This window comes from Malaclemys terrapin, chromosome 3 (assembly GCF_027887155.1).
Source record: "Malaclemys terrapin pileata isolate rMalTer1 chromosome 3, rMalTer1.hap1, whole genome shotgun sequence".
Classification (NCBI taxonomy): domain Eukaryota; kingdom Metazoa; phylum Chordata; order Testudines; family Emydidae; genus Malaclemys; species Malaclemys terrapin.
The window spans coordinates 104,461,779-104,477,945 of NC_071507.1; the positions used below are offsets into that span (position 1 = coordinate 104,461,779).

At 42.3% G+C, this 16,167-nt stretch overlaps 1 protein-coding gene across 1 annotated transcript in view; it reads right to left on the reverse strand.

Moving 5' to 3' along the window:
• Positions 1 to 1,666: 1,666 nt before the first annotated feature.
• ECT2L (epithelial cell transforming 2 like) overlaps positions 1,667 to 16,167 on the reverse strand; it is a 47,365-nt gene continuing 32,864 nt past the window's right edge. Inside the window, exons 17-22 of the mRNA XM_054021657.1 lie at positions 15,642 to 15,715; positions 14,830 to 14,986; positions 13,839 to 13,904; positions 7,153 to 7,241; positions 5,243 to 5,415; positions 1,667 to 1,807 (exon numbers count right to left, since the gene is read on the reverse strand). Of these exons, the coding sequence (XP_053877632.1) occupies positions 1,677 to 1,807; positions 5,243 to 5,415; positions 7,153 to 7,241; positions 13,839 to 13,904; positions 14,830 to 14,986; positions 15,642 to 15,715 (690 nt within the window). The 3' untranslated portion in view covers positions 1,667 to 1,676. The remainder of the gene's footprint in view (positions 1,808 to 5,242; positions 5,416 to 7,152; positions 7,242 to 13,838; positions 13,905 to 14,829; positions 14,987 to 15,641; positions 15,716 to 16,167) is intronic.

Here is a 16,167-nt window from a genome sequence, read left to right on the forward strand (position 1 = left end):
GTTTCATGAGCCACGGCATTAACGGGTAAGCGGGATCTCCAAGGATCACAATGGGCATTTCGACTTCCCCTATCTTCCGTTCTGGGAAAAAAATCCCGGCCTGCATCTTCCTGAACAGCCAAGTGTTCCGAAAGATGCATGCGTCATGCACCTTTCCGGGCCAGCCTGTGTTAATGTCAATGAAACGCCTACGGTGATCCACAAGCACCTGGAGAACCATAGAAAAATACCCCTTCCGATTAACGTACTCGGATCCTAGGTGGGGTGGTGCCAGAATAGGAATGTGCGTCCCATCTATCGCCCCTCCACAGTTAGGGAACCCCATTTGTGCAAAGCCATCCACTATTTCCTGCACGTTACCCAGAGTCACGGTTCTTCTGAGTAGGATGCGATTAATGGCCTTGCAAACTTGCATCAACACGATTCCAACGGTCGACTTTCCCACTCCAAACTGGTTTGCGACCGACCGGTAGCTGTCTGGAGTTGCCAGCTTCCAGATTGCAATAGCCACCCGCTTCTCCACTGGCAGGGCAGCTCTCAATCTCGTGTCCTTGCGCCGCAGGGTGGGGGCGAGCTTCTCACACAGTCCCATGAAAGTGGCTTTTCTCATCCGAAAGTTCTGCAGCCACTGCTCATCATCCAAGACTTCCATGACAATGTGATCCCACCACTCGGTGCTTGTTTCCCGAGCCCAAAAGTGGCATTCCACGGTGCTGAGCATGTCCGTGAATGCCACAAGCAATTTCATGTCGTATGCGTTACGCGGCTCGATAGCATCGTCGGACTCCTCACTCTCACTGTCACTTTGGATCTTAAGGAATAGTTCAACAGCCAAACGTGACGTGCTGGCGAGATAAGTCAGCAAACGCCTCAGCAGTTCGGGCTCCATTTCCCGCAGACAGATCGCGCTGCACAGAAACCGTTGAAAGATGGTGCCAAAGGTGAACGGAAACAAAGGGATTTCTAGGATGCGAAGCGATGCATCCCGGGGCGTTGGGACAGGACCCAGAATGCCCTGCACCCACGCCCACAGCACCAGAATGGGAAGAGGTGCTCTGTGGGATAGCTGCCCATAATGCACCGCTCCCAATAACGCTGCAATTACCGCAAATGTGGCCACGACAGTGCGTTGGGCAGCTGTCAGTGTGGACAGACTGCAGCGCTTTCCCTACTCAGCTGCACGAAGTCAGGTTTAACTCACAGCGCTGTACATTTGGAAGTGTAGCCAAGGCCAAAATGTCTTGTTACCCTTAACCAAACTGTAGTGTCCCCTCGTGCAATCAGTGGAGAATATCTAAAGCCCTTTTCATAGCAGATTCTCGACAAATTAGCAGCTTTCTTCAGGTTTGTCATGCAATGAAGATTTTTATGAAGGCCATTAAGCCATATTGTGTGGATTTTGCCTTAAGTTGTGAAGGCGAAATGGATTGTAATAGTGTGATCTTTTTTTAAAAAGATCAGTCTCACAAGTCGACAACGAGTATTGATTCTACTGTAAGTTTCTGCAGTCTGAGGCACACACATGATAATATTCTATCAAAAGGAATGCTAACTTCTTGGTAATGATGCAGAATTTGAACAAAAGTTCCTCAGAGTAGCAAACTGCACAGAATATCTGTTCACAAATAATTAACGCATACTAGAGGAGTTGGGCATCCTAAACACTAAGATGAATCTCAGTTCTTCTCAATGCTACAGTTGATTGCACTTTGCAGTGCAGACAGCCATGTAAATTTATCATCTTCATCCTCTATAGAACAAATCCATTGGCGTTTTGGGCCTTGTAGAATAAATGCATTCTTGATATCTGTTAGTGTGTAAAAAAAGAAAAAGGTTTTAGTATATTAACTGCTCTTGACCAATAGGTTATCTAAGGAATAGGTGGTAGAGTTTCATAGAATCTTGCAAATATCTTTACTCTTAAATTCTGACTTCCAATGGTTTAAGGACATAATGAATAGCAAAAAAATACTTCTGCTTGTCTGATTTAAGAGTATGTGGGACTGGTCATATGGGAAGCCCATAGAATACAGCCCACAAAGTGAGGTAGATATCACAGGGGAGACACTGGACAGTGTTAAGTTATGTTTTTAGGCATCATGTTTGCTAAAAGTTTGAAATCTAAGTATATGCTGACCGTCAACCCTACCTTTTCCTAAACTGGTGTATAGGCATAGCTCCAGTGACCTGCATGGGGCTCTCTGAGGGAGCTATGCTAACTTAATCTAGCTATGGATTCTGGTCTTCTCGGATTAAGATTTTTTTTTTAAATCTGCTGGTTGCTTAGGCTCTTGAGGATGGGGAAAAGCAGACAGAAGCTGCTAAGCATTTCACTATGGGTAAGGATTGGGAGGGGTATGGAGGGGCATTGCCTCCCCAAACTAGATACATCTCAGACGTGACGCATGGTGGGGGGGGAGGTGTCAGATTTTTTTCTCCCTTCTATTTGGCCCTGCTTCCTCCGTGCGGAGCAATGTTCGGGGGAAGGGGGGCGAGCAGTGACATTAGGCACTGTCCAGGTCAGTTTCCTCACATGGGCTGCGTAAGGGGAGGACAGCAGAGCTTCAGCTTGGGGCTATTTCAGTTTTACTAGCCCGTAAAATAAGAGACTTGCCTCAGAAACACAGGTGTCTAGACATTCTAATCAGCACCGGTAACACTGTAGCAAGTGAAGATAAGATCAGAGCTGCTTCCCAAGGGTCTGTGCAGTGTACAGCACTGACTGTGTCAAGCCCAGGTGAGTGACAAAGTGAACAAGGAAGGTTAAATGTGAGTGGAATGTGCTCAAGCAGCCGGGCAAAGGGGATGGGCTTTAGCCATGGATTTGTGTGTGTGCATTGCATGTTTAGGGATCTCTAAAACTAAGGAGACCTGATTCATAGTTACATGAAAGTGCTTGGTTCTGTTTATTCAAGAATTTGTTTTTATGTTAATATTGATTTTTGTAAGTGGTAAACATACTGCAAATAAATTGAAACAAAAAATTAAGGATGATTAAATAATTAACATAAACTGTGTGTGGTCCCCACCCCCAAATATAGAAGTCAAACTATGTCTCTGCATTTCACTAACATAATCCAGATTGTTTGAAGTATGCACTACTGGTGTTAAGTTGCTTTGTAGGCTATTGGATTTATAATGGTTTTGGCAGATGTAACCGTGCACGCCTGGTGCTGATGTTTATCTATGGGCACTCCAGGTATTTGCTTTATCAGGCTTGAGAAATCCCCTCTTATTTAAAAATAGACACAGGAAGCCCGGGGAGAGGTTTTCCTGATGCATACAACTCCTTACAACACCCATTAATGTTAATGAAAGTTAAGCGTGCATCAAGAGGATTCCCTGTATAGGGACTGATTAGCCCAGTTGCTTGTTTATGCGAAGTTCAAAATATTATTCCCCCCACTTGTCTGGTAAACAACCCTTTCTTCAGTGTTTCAAGTACAACTGTAATTCATATAGGTGTTAAGTAAAAGCTGCTTTTGCTAAACAAAAGGTGGGAGGAATTGATTTGATTAAGAACTAATTCAGATATTTCATTATGGTTGAATGGGGAAAGGGTCAAACTTGAATATTTTTTTCAGGTACTAGAGTAAAATTCAGCCAAAATGTCCGGATATCAGAAATAGTTATCGAATAGTGAAAGCTTTTAGATTGTGTAATGAGAGCAATCCACCTGCTGAGAGGGGAGCTTAAGGAGGAGCAATGGAAGGGTTAGTTCTGAAGGGTGCCCTAATTAGTGCTGTGTGAATAACAACTGTTTTGGTTTGCTGGCAATTCTGAAAAATGGGTGGAAAAAGTAGTTTGGGGTCAAACTAAAATCTATGTTTTAAAAAAGGTCAGTGAATCGAAACCTAAAAAGATTTTTTTGGACCGAATGAGGTGTTCTGCTTAAGCGGAAACAAAACATTAAAATTCTTGAATCTTTTTAATTTTTAAATAAAATGAAGTAAATTTTGAAAATCATTTTGAATAAAAAAATTAAAACATTTATTTCTGAAAATGTCAACAGAACACTTCAATTTTTTCAGATTTTTTTTAGGCTTTGTCATCCAAAACAGTGCAGTAAAATTGACACAAATTCAATTAAAAAAAAAATTGTATTCAAAAATACAAATGAGTCTGTATTTTTTGCTGAAAAAGTTAGCGTCGAAAAAACTTCCAGCTGTAGTCCTAATGGTGGGACTATCTCTGAAGTCTAAAGCCTCTGGAGCCTCAAGGAGGGAGGGAGAGAGAAGAAAAACACAGCTGCAGGGTGCATTCTGCAAACCCTGTTACTCATATTCTTCTGCCTGCTAAATTACAGAAAGACTTTAGGCAAGCTTGTGTTCTATTCTCTGTTCTATATCTCCTTTGCATTCAGGGTCCCATGAAAAGGCACGAGTCCCTACTGACTGCTGGAAAATACCGGTAATAGTAATTTGGAAGTTAAAGTAAGCGGGCCTGGGAGTTAAGCTGATTTACTGCCTTGCACTAGGACAGTGGCAGAATGCAAATATTGCTGTCTTCCATTGACATATGCTGGCTTTTGCTTCAGCTCTTGCCCTTCCGTGGGTGGATGATGATGATAGCCTCCGGCGTAAGTGAGGCCAGAGGTTTTAATAGTTTAAAACACATGTGCACACAGTGTTATCCATATGGGATATGGGGGTGGGGGTAAGAAACCATGCAAGGATAGGTCTGCACTAGAGTTTTTAACTTAATTTCCAATTAACTGAAATTAGTCTGTTTGCACGTGGCATCGGGACATTTCACAAATGCTTGTTCCAGGATGCACACACTTTTGGTTTACCCTGCGCTCCACGCTTGTGGCTCTTCCACACTAACTTGTACAAACGTGTTAGTTAACTCAAGTCATTTGGCAATCAAATGGAATTTAAAAAAATAAATAAATAAAACTCCAATGTAGACAGACCCTAAGCCAGAACTCTGTAATGATCAGAACTACTCAACATGGGTCTGAATAAGGGGTAATAATTACCTGAAGTGTAGTGTTAGCTGAACTTGTGTATGGTGATTTAGTCCATCTATTTTTGGAAAACACTAAAGAACTGTAGCTTGGTACCTTACAGCCTTACACCTCATCCACATAAATACAAATGGCCCATCGTCATGCTTACATTACTTCTTATGTAGGTCAAATTCAACTACAATAAAACAAACTAACAGCAGATTATAGCCCACAGAATGGAACATTCTAAACCGACATTATTGATCACTGGAGGAATGTTATAAAACATACATTTTGAACATGGAATGTCTTCTACAACAAGCCTGTGAAGAGCTACTGATGCCAAGAACTGGTAAGTTGTTTTTGGAGTCCGTTCAAACGGCACATAAGAGATGCTACGGTTTGAAATAACAAGTACATCGTTGAAGAGAAAAAGGCTAAGATCGCTGATGTGTTCATAGAGCCTGCCAAAAGGGGAAAAACAATTACTTGTATGCTTTAAACGTCAAGACACGTGGAAATCTATAAGAGGCTTCTGAGAATTAGTGTAGCTACATCGGAGTTATCCAGTACTTCTACAATATATTAATATCAGTATGTTTTCCCTGTCTTTTAAGTGAAAATAATTGTGACGGGGCCAGTAACATAGGGAAGATGATCTGACCTTGGAAATGAAAGTGGTGATGATGGAATCTTTAAATTCTGGATTATATTAATTTACATTGCAAGTAAAATACATGTAGGGCTACAATTACAACTTTGGGTTCTGGTGATACCAAACACTCACACTTCATTCTCATCACTGGTTATAAGAATCCCTTAAGCTGCAGCTAATAGAGTTGGGGGATACATAATGTTTTTGACAATCCACAGAGGCTTCAAATTTTCTACAGTCTTGCTTCATTCAATTTTGGTTTTTAATTTAACTTAATGACTTTCAGGTGAACTGAGAATCAAATTAGAACTTCCAGCATTTGGGAAGTGGCTGTTCCTTTATACCAAAGTTGTTTGGCTGCTTTCTACTGTTAACTGTAAAGAGTTGGAATTTGAGTTGTCCTTTGCCCTGTTTTCAATAGAATTGTGGCTTCACTACAACTAGTTTTCTCTTCTCATCAAGACTGAGACCTTCTACCTTCTATTCTTGGTACTGCCAGCCTGTTGCAGGTGTTCAAAACTTGTAAAATTTTAGATCTAATATCACCCGTCTCTTAATTTCAGGACACATTTTTGTGGCTCCTCAGTTCTGGAACTAAGCTATTTAAATTGTATTTTCCCCTCACCCATGCCAGGTTTTGAACTTTCCTTTAGATGTCTTCTGTTTACACTCTAGTTTTAAACATTGTAATTTAGAAGAATTACGAGCAGGAAAATTCTTCTGCAATTCATACGGTATTCAGCTCCAGTCATAGTTGCAGTATTATTGCATATTCCTGTATGCTGAAGCAGAAGAAGCTTGTTTGTAGGAGGCAGGCTCTTACTAAAACACACATCTGAAATAGCAGCAAAAGATGCAGAAAATGACCAGCCAAGTGAATTGTTTTTTGTAGACTTTTCTCAGTTTTGCACCAGCATGAAAACTTCTTAAATATGGAGCTGATTATTTTTTCTAACTTTTACAGATGATAGAGATGACAGGTTCTGGTTCCTCTGCTGGAAATCAAAAATTGAAGCTGGAAACATAGACACATCTAAGTAGTGGTATCATCACTCTGGTCAATTAATTTCTATCTCCACAGTTGAGACAAAAAAAGAACCTGTCGGAAGAGATGGGTGCTACCAGATAAAGAAATTTGAAGGCAGTTTATTCTTTAATTACTTTGGCCTTCAGCCTTGTAGGCACACTACCTTGTGCTTGAACCTGATAATTATCCAACCTGAATATTATCTAATATTATGTTAATTTAATGCTGTCTTAGAGCTCACAAAAGGAAAACAAGAAGAATGCAATTTGCTACCCACCTCCCACAGGAAGTTGATGGAGGTGAGATATGACCACTTAATGCTAATGACTGATCTCTCATCAGTGCTCCAGAGGAATATGTAATTCCACTTGATTCTTTCTATTCCAAAATTTCCTCAGGGCACAGTGGCAAGGACGTGGGACAACTTCTTTCCAACTCTAAATTAGCAACCAGTCACCTGTGAGATCTAGTTTTGTGTTTATCACTTCCCCCTTTGGTATTTTTAATATGTTTGTTTACCTGAATGAAACACAGATTTCCTCAGAACAGCAGCTAAACTGGGTTACATCTTGTATTCTAATCAGGTACCTGTTGGCTTCTAATAAATTCTGTGAATTAAACATTACAGGATTAAAAGACATGGAAACCAAATTTTGGTTATAAAGTTTATCCTGATATGTTAATTACAAGATTAAGTCACAATAGACTGACAATGAAAGAATATGGGGTTATGTTTTTGTTTGTTTTTATTAATTAGGCCTCCTTTTGTGGCCAGAATTTTGATTTGGGTAGTGCCTCTAAAATGGATTAATACTATCAGATATCTTATGGTTATTTACCAGATACAGAAAAAAAAAATTCTGCAAATTGTGGCTTCTCCTGAAATGCATCTCAACTGAAGTAGACATTGACATGGCTGAGTGAGTCACCACTTGGCTTCCACTTTTTAGCACATTTAATTACGCAAATGTTGCAGGTAGGGCTGGCTGAAAATTTTCTGTCCACTAATTTTCAACAAAGTTTTTTTTTCAGGTTTTTTTCATGATGTCTGCTTTCCACAGAAAATCTCAATTTTTCATCAAACACCCAAAAACTGAAATATTTCGAGCCCAAAACCAAAATAATTTGGACATCCTGCTGTGGTGCCTCATGAAACTTGTACTTTGATTTCCTTATATCCCCATTCTCTTTTGTATGGGCTGTCCTCCACTGCAGCCTACATCTCCCATGGAGTACTACAGCTAGGGACTCCCATGATGTTAGCCTCTCCTTACGCCCTGAGGGGAGACTGATAGGAGATATAGTCTGGCCAAGGAGCTTGGCCTATAAAGGAAATTCTTGCATGTAAATTTTCATTCTAGGATTCTCCATGTGCTCAGCCCCTAGTTGGCGTGGAGATGGGGAATGTCCTACTGTAAAGTGACTGAGCACATCTTTGCTCTGAGCCTGGGCTACCCCTTAAGAAGAACTCCCCAGGATGATAACTTCCAGTGCTGAAAAATGCTACCTATACCAAAGTGTGAAAGTGCTGTTCAACTCAAACCATGTGCAGCAGAGCTTTTACATGAAAGTTAGGGATATCCTGGAGGAAACACCTCTTCCCTTTCAAAGTACTTATCAAGCAAGCAATAGGAAGAAAAAAAAATGGACATAATGCTGTTCTCCAAAGGGGGCATCTAGCTGTCTGGCGTGAAAGGTCCTAGAATGAAAATGCACAGGTAAGATGGAATTGTCCCTGTCTGTTCCCTCCATGTCAAACAGCCTTCACAGTGGCATGCAGAAAGCAGCAAGTTATCCCTCGGGAGGAAGAATGATTCAATTTACCTGTATAGAATTGAAAAGGAGCTTAAGGATTATTAGTGCACCGCATTCAATAACACCAAACACTGAGAGCCTGGGTGAGGGGGTTGACTCTGCAGTGCTTGATAAAGATGGAAGATCTTGTAGGAGCTTAACAGACCTCCCCATTTGATGTGTGGCCTCACTTGCCCACAAAATTGCAGCTCTTTTCAGAAAAGGCATAGTAACTAGAGGAATTGTAGCCTCTGCCATATACACCTTTGTTCCTCTGTAAGTTCTGTTCACAACTAACTTATGCACTTCTACTTAGGATGCTTGGATTCAACCGGGAGGGCAACAATATCACTCCCAATTATCTGAGGAAGACTGTGGTGACGTTGGGGATGGAGGCCTGCTTAGTTCACACAACTACCGTGTTTGATAGAACATGGAACTGAAGTTTCATTGAGAATATGCCAGTCTCTGAAACCCTTTTGGAGAAGGAGGTGGTGAGTAGGCAAGAGCCTTTCAGTGAAGAGAGGCCTGGCAACTGTGATTGAACAGTAGTTTTATTCAAACTTGTAGCACACAGATCAAGATCAGTACAGGAATCTGCATGTTGCCAGAGGACTGATAAGAGCGGCGGTTCTCCTGAATCTTATGTAACGATGAGGCAACGTTCTCCTGGGTTTCTTATAGTGCAATATGCTTCTAGTCTCTGACCTATGTTTCCAAAAATTATTGGCCTAGCGCCCTGTGTGTGAGCCTTCTTGTAAAAACATTAGAATGTGCTATGCTTCAGCTGACTTTGCCCTGATTTGTGTCTTCTAACACCAACATCTAATCCTCAGTAACACATAGATATTTTGTGATTTTTTTTTTCTTCAATATTCTAGGAGGGTGATTATCACCTTAGAATGAGTGATACTAGTTGCAGCCTCTTAGGTTCGCAGCTGATGGGTTAGGCAGCAATGGATATTGGGTCACGATAGGTCCTCATTACACTACGTTTTGTGTTTTTGAAGTTTAAGGAGGTTCCAGTTGCATCTAAATCAGGTCTGAGCGCCAAGACCTGAGGTTAATTAGAAGGTGATTACAATCACTGTGGTCTGTTCCTTTACAATTTTCTTTACCATCTGTACTCAGTGGTTGGGGGCAGAGGAGGCATACAGGCCTTTTAGCCCTCTTGGTGACCACGGACTCCAATTCCTCATGTACCACCTCTTGTTTTTTCCAACTGGACTTGAGGAACCTATTTTCTTTCAAGAGGCTTTCAACCCGGTCTGTGATGCACATAATGTGCATTCCCTTGATTTTAAGTGTCTTGATGAGCTGGTCAGCCATGACTTTCCTTTTTGCGTGCAGAATCCTGAGGAATAGAGTGAGAGCTTCTGCCCAGGACATGAACAAGGTTGCTTCTCAAAGCAGTGCTGAAGGTTTTCTGCCTTCTTATCAGTTTTATATACACAACAGGTTTCTGAAGAATCATCTGTGGAAAGTGGACCATCAAGCTCATTCTTCCATAACATGAGACAGGTTATACTACTCAATGTCTCCTCCTTTGGCCACACCTCCCCAACTCATGTAGAAGTCCAGATATGTTTCCCCCTATATGGAGTCTGATATCTGTATCTGGACCTGACATCAACTAACTATTAAATAATATTGAGAATGAGTTCACCAAGAGATCTAGAACTGGATCTGGATCAAGATCTTTATATACTAATTTGCTTCCAGCCAACAATTGCAACAAAGAAAGAATTGTGCTGGGTATTCATGAGACCAGTTAGTTCAGTAGCTGAGTCAGAAACTTTATTAGCTCTGATTTGCCAAGCACCCCTCCTATTTTCTCCTGTCTCTTCTGAAATAAAGATGGTCTTGGATGATAGCTTAGATATTAGAGTTTTGCGATGGCTGTAATTGGCCTTTCCACTTGTTCACACAGACATGTTGAGTGATGGCTGCTGGGCCTTGTATAACCCGATGAGGTCATTGGACCAGAGTATACATGGAGAGGGATGATACGGCATTTGTGAATACCTCTGGAGAAGTTACAAGTCCAAAAAGGAAGTACTCTGTATTTATCTTCTTATGGACTTGAGGTCTTAAGTGGACTGCATGCCATTGTTGCTCTTTGTACTACAAAGAATCTTGTACCCATACCAAACCGTTTCTGTGGCACTGGTTCTATCATTCCAATGTATATGGACTATTATGTACTTAATTTTCTGATGCTGCAAGGGGTCTTGTTGAGAAGGTTGGTTTATTTTAATTTACTATGGGGAAAGGATAAATTTGTGTCAGGACAGTGAATGATTTTTAATGCATATCCTTCCCTGATTATCTTAAGCACCCATTTTCTGAGGTGGTCCACTCCCAGATGAGGGACTACTCTGAAGTGCAGCTCTAGGGTGGATGGGGTATATGCCCAGACTTGGGAAACCCCAAAAATTAGAAGCTCTTGGGGTTAGATTGTTTTGCAGAGAACCTCCTAGCCTTGGTCTTCCAACTCTTAGGAAAGATAGCAATGGTCTAATCTGTAATCTCTACACTGGAACCTGGAGAAGCAGCAGTTTCAAAGGGAACACCTGCTGGGATAAGGTGGTATTCTGGTTAGAGGCAGTTACTCCTCTGTCCCCTTCCTGGTGTCTCTGAATCCATTCCCTCAGGTGTCAGGCCTCGTGCCTTTACCTACCCAGGAGTGGAATTCCACACTTCTCCTGTTCTTAGGCTGGCCCCGGGGCTACTATATTCTGTGAATCCACTGTTCTTACCCAGCAGGTTCAACTGGGTTCAGCACCTGCAGTTCTTCCTTTTGGCAGTATATGACCAGTGGTATATAGTGACCACTCCTCCCCTCCCCTTTAAAACCAAAGTATTGTTTGTAGTAAGGGTAGGAACAAGAGGATTTTAAAACTGTCTACAGCAGGGACCGGAAACCTTTGACCCGTGGCCCGCCAGGGTAAGCACGGCGGGCCAGGACAGTTTGTTTACCTGCTGCATCTGCAGGTTCGGCTGATCGCGGCTCCCACTGGCCACGGTTTGCCGCTCCAGGCCAATGGGGGCTGCGGGAAGCGGCGCGGGCCGAGAGACATGCTGGCCGTGGCTTCCCACAGCTCCTATTGGCCTGGAGCGGTGAACCGTGGCCAGTGGGAGCCGCAATCAGCCGAACCTGCGGATGCGGCAGGTAAACAAACCGGCCTGGCCCGCCAGGGTGGTTACCCTGGCAGGCCGCGTGCCAAAGGTTGCCGATCCCTGGTCTACAGTCATGTCTCTTAAAGGCTTTTTTTTTATATATAGTAATCTGGGCGGGTCTAACTTTTTGAGACGCCTCAGTCATGCTTCCCCCAAACTCCTCCCTCTCTTGAGTCTTTCATTTTAAACCTGCCACAGTTCTTTTGATCTTCTGGTTTCCAGGCTTTACCTGTCCTAGCATTGTCTCTTAACAACTATGGAGTGTTTGCTGAGAAATGGCTTATCTTGAGTCGTCATTCTTCCCTTCCTGCTTTTTACTTTACAGACACTATTAAACTAAACAAATATATTCATACAATAAACACCCCACTAACCAGGTCAATATACTATATTTATAAATCATTACAGAGCAGCTCCAATTCCCTCACAGGTACTTTGAAGATTGAGCCTAGATCTCCCCAAGAAAAGACTGCAGCCAATACTCTCAGGGCTGAGACTGCTGTATCTACATTCAGTAGAAGTGATTTATCTTATTCTCGTCTGTGGGTTTGGCTGTCTGAGAAAATTCCCTCAGCTGGTATGACTATGCCTTTTACTAAGGAGGCCACAGCAGGCTGAACCTCAGGCAAAGTAATGAAGTCTGTAAATACAAGTAGGTCTTGATAAGGAATTTCCAATCCACCTTAATCACACTCTCATAAACAGATGAGGAAGAATTACGCAGCTCTCCCTCAACTTTGCAAGGGTTTTTTTTTTTTTGTTGGTGGCGGTGGTACTGCTTCATTTTCTAAAAACACCAAGACCCATGAAGTCAGAGCGCCCTTTGTACTCAATTCTGGGAAGGTTAATTGACTGAGGTTTCTTGCTTAAAGCCCCAGTTTGAGATTTCTTCTCTTTAGAGGATCTAGAAGGGAGACTCTTTCATGAGAGGTTTTAAAAGTTTGTGCTGTCCCTTTAAAAGCTGATTGTGAGCACTGTCCTTCACCGCTCCCTGGCCCAAACCTCTCAGAAAAGTGGGGAGAGGTCTTGCCCTCTGTATCCTTATAAGACCCCTTCCCAGTTTTCTCAGGCGGTTGGGCCAGGGAGTGGTAAAGGACAGTCTGCATGCCTCCCTGAGGAAAACAGTATCCACTTTGACCTCTTGTTCGGATCACTGGAGGCTTGATGGAGAGAGGAGGTATGCCCATCTCCCAGGGCAGGGGATCTGAATCACTTCACCCATATTCCCTGCAGTTGGGTTCGGGCTGAGGGGGGACTAACTGCATAGAACGATGAGTGAGGCAGAGCCATTGGAGACAAATGACTCATTGATATCAGGTCACAGGAGCATAGCAACTAAGGCCTTATAGGTACAACAGCTTGTGGGAAGGGAGGATGCTTTGCAGCCATCTCAGCATGGACCTTTGTATTTTGCCAGCTGAGAGCAGGAATTTATTCCTCCAACTTTGCCTTCCCCTGGGACTCAAGAGATTCCACTGGACCTTTTCTGCTTGTTCTTCAAGCTGTGGGGAATAGGGCTCCTATGCCTAGGAGAGATGCAGGGAGGCTTTGAAAAAACACTCCTTAGTTCTGTCACTGATTCTGGCCTGATCTCCATATAGGGAGCTTCCATTCATCCTGCTCAACTGTCTTGGCCTGGACCTCACCCCTATGTCAGCTGGGAGCTGGGTTTTGCTGCAGCCTGCTGTCTGTCCCCCCTTCTGAGGGGGGAGGGAGAGGAAAGGTGCAATTCTTGAAACGCTCCTTACAAGCCCCAATCTCTTTAATTTTGCAGTTTGTGGAAGAGAAAAACATTTAAAGCCAATGAAGAAACAGACACTTAGTTAAAAACTGTTTAGAAATCCTGTAAAAGCGGCGCTCCAAAGGGAGTCTTGGAGCCTGCCGTGGACACTGCTTGGAGAGACTGAATTCTGGGGCGTTCTTCCCGAGGAATGGTCCTAAGCCCTGCCTCAGAGCAAAGGTCTGCCTTAGTTTCCAACCAGAGAGGGCCACGAAAAGCCTCTGAAAATGTCATATTTGTAAAACTCATTTGCAAATAGATTATGCATGTGGAATTATATATACACCTCAGATAAAATTAGACCCCCATTGAAGTAAAGTAAATAGAATTTGGCATTGCCTAATAATGGAAGGACTACCTAAATCTGAACTCACAGCGGAGTAGGTGCTGTCGTAAATCAGAGCTGAAATTAAATGCATTTAAGTGTTCGAAAGGAAAATGAAGTACTTACAGGACATCCCTGGATGATTCTTTGTGCATTTAGCATTTGCTCATCTTTGCTCATGTTCAATTTTAGCTAGAAAATAAACTAAAATTAGACCACAAATAACTTCACAAAGGTTGGGAAAGGAGGAGATTGTGTTCTATGTAAGGGTCTTATCTAAATCTCTCAGAAGTCAATGGAAAAACTCCGACTGACTTCAATGGGTTTTATGAGACCCTAATTTATTTGTGGGCAATTCTAGATGGTACAGTGATATTTGAGTTAGACAGCAATTTGATTAAACTAAATTTACCTCCATGACTTTTGAAAATAACTTGTGTAAAATCTCTAAGGAAAAATAAAGAGTTTGACAAAATCCTCATGCTTGAACTCATGTGTTGTGTGTGTAGAGAGGTGTTTTGTTGGGTTTTTTTGGGCACTTTCTTACAGAATAAATCTACCAGCTGGTGGGTGTTTTCTCATGCCTGATGAACCAGCTTAGCTTCTATTTCCATAGAAAATAGAGGATGAGGAGGAGTAAGGCTGTTGGTGTAGTTGTTAGTATGGGCCATCCACCAAGGAAGAACAGCTGCAGTGCGTAGCACCCTAATCCCTATCACGTTCCAGCAGCACCTAACCATCTGAGAAAACCCCTCTTGTGTGTGGTATTCAACTGGGGACTCTGCCCATTTTATACTCCCTTTACACTGCTGTGCGAAGAACCACTGGATATAATTGGGACTTTGAAAATGTCTTGGCTTCTACCAAGTCCCTCAGAAAGGACTATAAAGAAACTTGGGTCATGAGGAGAGAATAGAGTTCACAGGACTGCCCTATGCCTCCTCCTGGCTTTGGGACTGGAGAGGGAAGCAGCTCTTCCCAGCAAAGGTACCTGAGATGGAAGGCAACTCATGGCCTAATTCGCTCCTAAATCTCCTGGCTCCTTGTGGATGCCTCCTAAGACAAGGCAAGAATACCACACTAAAAGGAGAGAACAGAGACAACTGTGGTGACAAACCTGATCTATGTATTCCTTGTATTGTTTCATCATCTTGATTGCGGCAGTCAAATCTTCACGGTCAGCGTGTTCTGAAGGAGTGTGCAGTCTCAGAGCATAAAGAAGATTAAGATACTCTTCAAACCTTTTAGAAGGGCAGAGCAGCAGCTCCTGTAGGCTATATTTCACATAGATATAATCCATGCGTTAGCTAGGAACCTAAGTAATTCAGTGATACATGTAGGTTATACAGTGTGACTTCTGATGCTTATGTACTGAGAGGGTCTTGGATCAAGTAGCAGCATGAAGCAATGTGCCAAACACGCACACATGGTGAGTCTGTCTACTAGTTTGAGAAGTCTGCTAATCAGTTAAATTTTTTCAAGTGTCTGGCTCTCAACTGCAAGAAATAACACAGCAATTGCTAACATTCCACGATGACACTGATTCAAAGCCAGAGTCCTTTTAATTAAAAATCTGACCAATCTGGTCTGACAAACTTCTTCATAGTTTATGATCACGTCCTTATGCTTTGGTAGAGAACCCATGTGGAAGGTAAGAGGAAAGTATAGAGCCTGGAAAATGTCATGAATACTGGATCCATTTAGTCCAAGAAGAATTACAACTGTACAAATGTGCTATGGGCCAACTCATAATCTCCTATGACTTGTGTATGTATTTGCTCTAAGACTTCATTTAAATACTATTTTGTTTATACTGCTTTTAAAATTGAGTTGGGAGGGAAGCGGGTTGGGATACTCACAGTGGACCTAATCCAAAGCCCAGAATTCTGATTTTATGCTATGTCACAGTGTGAATACCACAGACCTTACCTCATCATGTTAGTAACGACAGTCTTATCATGTCTTTTCAGGAAGGCACGGAATAAAGGAATGGTCTCTCTGCACTGTGAAAGGTAGAGGTTTGATCATCAATAGAACTTGATTATTGGAGACCAGCCTACTGGAGATTTTTTTCTTCCTACTGTCATTAAAATTATTTTTATAAAGATTTTTTACATTCCCAACTGTAACAGAATTTAGTACAAATGTATCCTTTAAAGGGATATGTGATCCATCAAGAAGAGTAAATCAAAACTTTTAACATACCTCTCCCCAAAAAATCCTTTTTTGGGAGGAGTGGGGGGGAAAAGAGGTCTTTTGGTAGTCTATCAACCCTCCAGAACAGTAACTGCAACAGTATTGAAATCCCTGTTCTCAGGCTGGGTGACCACCTAAAGCTTAGAGAGAAAGTGAGTATAAATCTGCCTTGCTTGGCAGGAAGAAATGAGGATCGTGAACTTGATGAGCATGGCTCTCCAAGCCGAAGTTCTCCAACTTGCAAAAATGGATTAAGCAA